The sequence below is a fragment of the Plectropomus leopardus genome, chromosome 4 (genome assembly GCF_008729295.1).
Source record: "Plectropomus leopardus isolate mb chromosome 4, YSFRI_Pleo_2.0, whole genome shotgun sequence".
In the NCBI taxonomy this organism is placed as follows: domain Eukaryota; kingdom Metazoa; phylum Chordata; class Actinopteri; order Perciformes; family Serranidae; genus Plectropomus; species Plectropomus leopardus.
Window position 1 is genome coordinate 33,503,848 of NC_056466.1, and position 6,786 is coordinate 33,510,633.

At 36.4% G+C, this 6,786-nt stretch overlaps 1 protein-coding gene across 1 annotated transcript; it reads right to left on the reverse strand.

Moving 5' to 3' along the window:
* Positions 1 to 566: 566 nt before the first annotated feature.
* On the reverse strand, positions 567 to 6,522 carry rhoh (ras homolog family member H). Its single transcript, XM_042484239.1, has 2 exons — positions 5,917 to 6,522; positions 567 to 3,167 (listed from the first exon to the last, which is right to left on the reverse strand). The coding sequence occupies exon 2, from the start codon at positions 2,790 to 2,792 to the stop codon at positions 2,205 to 2,207; it is 588 nt and encodes a 195-aa protein (XP_042340173.1). The 5' UTR covers positions 2,793 to 3,167; positions 5,917 to 6,522; the 3' UTR covers positions 567 to 2,204.
* Positions 6,523 to 6,786: the final 264 nt, after the last annotated feature.

Here is a 6,786-nt window from a genome sequence, read left to right on the forward strand (position 1 = left end):
CATTTGCCAATGTCTCTGACTCACCTTTTTTGTCTCAACCTCACTCATGCCAAACCGACTTTCTGTGAAAAATTGTTTTCCGATTATGAAAAATAACTAACCATAAATATATTAAAGAGCATCTTTACCCCCAAAAATAAAGAAAACATCAGTTTATGTGTTCATTTAAGATTATTTTGGGGGGCTTTTGTTGCCTTTAATGGGAAGGACAGGTTTAAGCATGGGGGGGGGGGGTTTACGTGTCACAAAGGGTCGAGGCCGGAATTGAACCAGCAGCTGCTGCAGTGAGGATACAACCTCTGTAAATGGGGCGCCGCTCTGTCCACTGAGCCACGAGGTGCCCCACAGCAATTTATTTTATATTTTTTTCAAAATTAATTTTAAATTAGAAAGCTAGAAATATCTGGCTGGCCAATTCGAACCTTCTCCCGGACCATCTCTAGACCACAGGCCCCACTTTTGGTAGCCCTGTTATAAAGTGTAGTTAAGTTCAAAGAAAAACTGAGTCAAGTGAGGCAGAAAGGGTTACTTTCACACTGAATGCACAAAGATAGATGACACTGCCATTATTTGGCAAAATTATTATATTTCAAACACTTGTAGATTATAAGATGATTTTCACAGGTTTTCATTCACCACAGGTGAAACTGTACAGATATAAATTAAAAAAAATATATATTGAAAAAATAGTTTCAATATGTTAAATCCTTAAATTGAATTTAGGGATAGTTTGCAAGATACATCGACAGTATTGTCTTAATATTTTTCAGGTACTTTCTAAAAGGAGGTATACTGTTAAATAAATAAAAAATACAGTTTACACAAAAATAGAGCCTCGTGGCATATGGTTTCAGAAAAATGTGAGGTGTCAAAATTTTAAATAATGTTGATGTTTCATGTCCCACTTTTTAATGGCAGATTTTTTCTTTTTGATTTTAGATCCTCTACCAGTAAAAAATACCTTAATTATATTTTGTATATCAATACAAACATTTTAGGTTTTCTTTTTTAAGGACTGATACATACCAACTATAATGCAGATTTCGTTTCAATACAACTGATGTCCGAGTAACCATTTCAAACAATACAAACATGCTTTTTTTTTTTTTTAAAAAAAAAAAAAAGAATTTGCAGATTTATATAAAATCAACATATAACCTCCAGAAACATATATCCTGCTTTGACATATTGACTGTTTATTCCCAGTTCACGTCTAATAAAGTCTTAAACACTCTGGAGAAATAATAATGAAAATGCAATAAATAGAGCCCAATGCACCAAAAATGGACCCAGTTGCTCTCATCATTATTTACCGAATTCATATTAATTATGTTTTAGGAGCATGAGGGTAAAACTTTTATCTTATTTGACTTTGAAACCTTTGATTTTAAACCTTCAGATGTTTTCATTTAAGTAAGACGTTCACAGCTATTTGAGAGTGTATATTGTGTGTTGGGTTGTGTGCAGGTGCATACACATGTATGTACACATATTATGTTTAATATATATAAATATGGATGTATGTGTGTATGTGTACATTCAGTGGGACATATATACGTGTACGTGAATAAATATATGTGTACACACTGTATATATGTATGTTTTTGGATATGTGTGTGTATGTTCGTATGTATGTAATTATGTGCATGTAAATATGTAAGTGTAACGTGTTAGAGATGAAGTTCACAAATGTACTAACTGATTAGCTGAGAAAGGGTATGAAATAATAAGTTTATACTTCCTCCTACTCCTTTTCCAACATGTAAAATGTTTGTTGCTTATTTGAATCAATAAAGTTATTTTGTGTTGGTTATCATCCATTTTTGTTATTGCCATGTGTTTGTTTCTTTTACATGTTCAAAAGAAATATCTATCTAAAAATACCTCCGTGATGTTCTGCGGTTCACTTCAAAAACAGATCAGAATAAAAAAAAATTTTCTTTTCCAGGATCACACAAAAGTAGAACTTTTGTACATTTGCATGACTACAAGTGTTGTCATTTTTAAATACGGTGTGAGTTTAGGGAAGTCTTGGACTCCCAGGACGCCCTGTTAGTGAAGACAAACCCTGCGTATATAACAGAAATACAACTTTGGGTTCTTGTAGCTCTGCAGGCTCCTCACTAAGTTTGAACAGCACGCTTAGATGCTTAAAGGAAGTCATTTCATGAAGGCTCAGGCGCCTACCAAGTCAAAGTCAAAGGTCAAAAGACCTTGCACTGGTTTATGCTGAACATCCGCTTCCTGGCCTGTTTCCTGGCCTGGTTTACGGCCGTCCGCACCGCATGCTCAAACACTTGTTGCACGCCACGGTTACTCAAGGACGAGCACTCCAGGTAGCCTTTAGCGTGGACCTCATGAGCCACGCGTCTCCCCTCTGCTGCTGAGATGCAGCTGCCCCGATGCACCCCCACCTCCCGCAGATCCGTCTGGGTGGCCACGACAAGCACCGGCACCTTGGGCAAGTTCTCTCGAACCTCAGCGATCCACTTATGCTGGACGCTGGCCAGAGAGTTCGGGTTGGCCACGGAGTAGCAGATGAGGACGATGTCGGCATGCTGGTAGGATCTCGGGCGGATCTGTCTGAAGTTGTCGTTGCCTGCAGTGTCCCACAGCCCCAGGCTGATCTGAACCCCATCCATGTACACCTCCACCCCTGTGTTCTCAAAAATCGTAGGCTTGTAGGTGTCCGGAAAGGTCTCTGAGGTGAAGCGGACAAGCAGGGCCGTCTTGCCCACGGCACTGTCCCCGACCAGAACGCACTTTATGGACATCTCTTCCAGACCATTCATGGTTGCCTCTAATGATCCTCAAGATGTTTGTGGAAAAAGTCTTCGGGGTAGTGTCTCTGGAACTTATTGATCAGGTAGTCAAAGGCAACGATCACTCAACTGTGTGAGCTCTACTTCCGGGTGCAAGTGAAAAATCCATTCCTGGAGATTTCAAGTATCAGCTTGTTGAACTGACCTATAATGTCTCTCGCCTCTCACGCAGAGCAGGTATGTGGTCAGCAGTTCTTCAGCTTCACAAACGCTTCACATCACGTCTTTGCTCTTCAGGCCTCTCGGCTCGTCTCACCTCTGCTGGGTCTCAGCAAACATTGGTCCTTCTCTCTAATAATCATTCCGTCCAAACAGATCCAACCTCTCAGAGCTGAGGATGGAAATCTGTGAGGAAGAGAGGATATGTTAAAAACATGAAATATCTGATGTATTCATTTTAACAGAAACTGAGTTGTTTCAGAAAATCATTTAGTGAACTAGTGATGCCGTATACCCCTGCTAGGCCCCTCAGGTCCTCTAAACAGGGCCTGCTGCACTGTAAAATCTGACTAGTTGTTCTTACTTAAAATAATCTGATTGCCTTGAAAAAGGAAAGTAAATATAATGATTCATCTTAATTTATGTTTACTTTTTTTATCTAATTGTTAGTTAACTTAAAATGCAACCGTATTTACTTAATTTTGTGAAGTTGTTAAAACTTAAAATGACAAGTGGAAGTAGTAGGTGTTAGCAACTTCAGTAAACCAAGTTAGTCTGACTTAACTTGATCATCACAAAGATAATTTTGCAAAACATTAAGTTAGGAGATCTAAAAATTCTAATTTTTTTAAACTAAGAAAATAGGGGTGCCTGGTGGCTCAGTGTATAGAGCGGTGCCCCATGTGCAGGGGTTGTGTCCTGGCCACAGTGGCCGCGGATTCAATTCTGGCCTCGGCCCTTAGCTGCTGTCTCTCCTCTCTCTCTCCCCTTTTACGCTTAAACTGTCCTGTCCATTAAAGGCAATAAATACCCCAAAAAAAATCTTAAAAGAAAAAAACTAAGAAAATACAAACATGACTGAGTAGTTTGCAACCAGAAGAATATAGATATATCGCAAAGTAAACTTGGTTTACTGAAGTTACTAAAACTTACAAAGACTGATTTAATTAAACTTGTCATTTTAAACTTGCAACTTCAAAAAATGTAGTACATATAACTAACTTTAAATCAACCTTAACAATGAGACATAAACATAAATTACATTTAAAAAGGGAATTGTTAACCAACCTAAAATAATTTGTTCAATTGTAACACATAAATAATAAAGTTAATTTGTTTTTTCAAGTTATCAAGTTTGAATAACACAGCTGCTTGGAAACGAGTTGAGAAAACTTAATTCATTTATGTGTTATTGACTGAAGTAATTATTTTAAGTTGGTTAACTCTTTTTTCAATGTAAAACTTACAGTTATATTCATTTACATTTTTCAAGGCAATCAGTTTCCTATATTTTTTTTTAAGTAAAATTAACTTTTCAGATTTTGCATTGTAGTTGTATCTCAAGAGTGAAAACATGAGGGGACTGCACGTTTGTTGTCCTGGGTCCTAAACAGTACCACCCCCCCCCATTATTTATGCATATTATTTATATTTTATTACAGCACTTTTTTTCAAGACCTTTCCTGTTTTTATCCTTTTTGTTGGTGCTAATTTTAGGACATTTTCTTATAACTTTTTACTACTTTCTTGCAAATTGTTGCATCCTTTCTTGTTAGGTTACTTGCTACCTTCTTGCCATGTTTTTGAAAGAAATCAAGCCCATATGCTCAGGTTTCAAAGGGTTATGTCATGTATTCTGTTTTGAGCTGTGATTCTGACCATTTTTTATGTTTGTCTGTTAGTTTATGTTTATTTTTAATGTTTCTTTTCTCCTGCTGTAATGCCATTGTTGTACTCATACTTTGTTCATTTAACCTCTGTCATTTGTACAGTACTTTCTTGAAAGGTGCTGTACCAAAAAAAAGATTTACTTTATTTCATTTTTACTTTATTTCACTGAAACCTTATTTATATGTTTCTCAAGATAGTTGAGAGATTCTCACAACATGCAGCCTGTCGTAGAAAATTACAGCAGCATGACTCTTCATACATTTTGTATGACAAATAAAAAGTATCTGTTAAACAATACTGAGTAGGCCAACTATGTGTGGCAGATGACATCCACTTTTGTTTTTGTAACAGATATATTTCAAATTTACAAAGAAAGGTTAAAGCGTGAAATGTTTCAAACACGGAAGTAGAGATTTGTGTGTTAGGGTGTGACCCAGAATTCACAGCTTGATCCTGAAAACTTAACAGAGGGTAATTAAGAACCTATCGATGTTTTCTTTAATATCAAGCTCATAAGTATGACATGTCTGTGTCCATTTACCCTGTCTTCCTCATAACCAGCCCTCATTCTACTGTTTGCACCATAAACAAACATCTGACAGTGGAAGAGGAGGTTACTGTATGTTATTGTTCAGTTTAGTAATAGACATCGATTTTAATGGTTTTCTTCATTATGATGAACAAAGTACTGCTGATAGTGTCTCGTGGTCTCACTGGTGTGTAAACTTGACAGTTTGACAGCTGTGTTAAAGCAGCAGCAGTAAAGAACCTCAAAACCACCTGCCATGACACACACACACACACACACACACACGGAAAGACCTCCATCACGTAAATGGGACACTTTAATCACTGTGTTTTTTCCACAATGTAAATGTCTAAATTACAATCATCGGAGGAAATCTTTTGTAATCTCATTCTGTCAAATAAATAAATATGAAATTAAAAAAGTTATAAAAGAAAGTTCAAACCCTCAAGGCAAATTGATAAAACTCTTCTTTCTGCATGTAACATGGTTTCCTTCTAGTTTACATACAATAAAATGTTTTTTTTACACATTTATAATGATCTTTTTGTTCAAATGTGAGAGTTAGAGTACACCTATGAAGTTAAATGTTGAAACAAATTTAGGTTTTTGCCCACATTATGGAATTTATTACATTTGCAAGGCTAGAATTAGAATAGAATAGAATAGAATAGAATAGAATAGAATAGTAATGTCAGCAACTCGGCATTGTATCAAGAAAAAGAAGAAGATAATTACCTTCCTTGTCAGTTTTGTCGATCTATAACAGGCGGATGCTGCTGCCGCCTTTGAAGCCTCACAGCGCGGACATAAAAACACACAAAAAAACCTTTAAACTCCAAGCTGTTATTATTTTAAAAAGTCAAACTGAGTGCCCTAAAATGCCATTTAATAAAATATAAACTGATTAGTTGCTGGTTAATATTTTGACACTTGTTGAACAATGCTGAGGCTGGTGAGAAGAGGAGAAAAGTGACAAAGTAGGAGAGAAACGAAAAGTAAGAGACATCCGCTCGCTGCAGTGTGGAGGAGTGACTCCTATCTGCTGCTCACCTCCCCCACACCAGCTGCACATCACAATACGGCTGCTTTTCTTCTGTGAATTTGTACCATTTTATCACAGAACAGCAGAGCTCACAGCTGGCACTAATTAAATATTTAAGAAGATTTTGTGCTTGTTGCTCTGTTCATACAGATGATGGAATCTGAAAAAAAAAGCCACCCCGAACTTAAGATCTGATGATTGTATATTATTGGATTTCTAAAGGATAACTCCACTGACTGATAAAAGTCTGTTTGTAGGTGTTATATGTTAACCCTTTGAAAACTAAGCAATCTGGCTTGCTTCTGTCAAAAAAATCGGAAGAAGAGATGAGCAACTTATCAAGAGATGAGCCAAAAAGTTGCATGAAATTTGTAAAAAGTTACAAGAAAATTATGTGAAAATAAGCTAAGCAAAATATTTCTGTCAAAATATATAATTTTTAATATATGAAACTCCAGCACAAAACTTTGTTTAAATGTCTTTAGCAAATGTTGAAATCATAACTGAAATGTTCAGCATCATATACAGAAACTTCCAAGCAACCAAGTGAAGTGAAAATTTAA

Bases quoted from the DNA above. Each gene is read 5' to 3' on its own strand.
- rhoh (XM_042484239.1), bottom strand. From the start codon at position 2,792: ATGAATGGTCTGGAAGAGATGTCCATAAAGTGCGTTCTGGTCGGGGAC.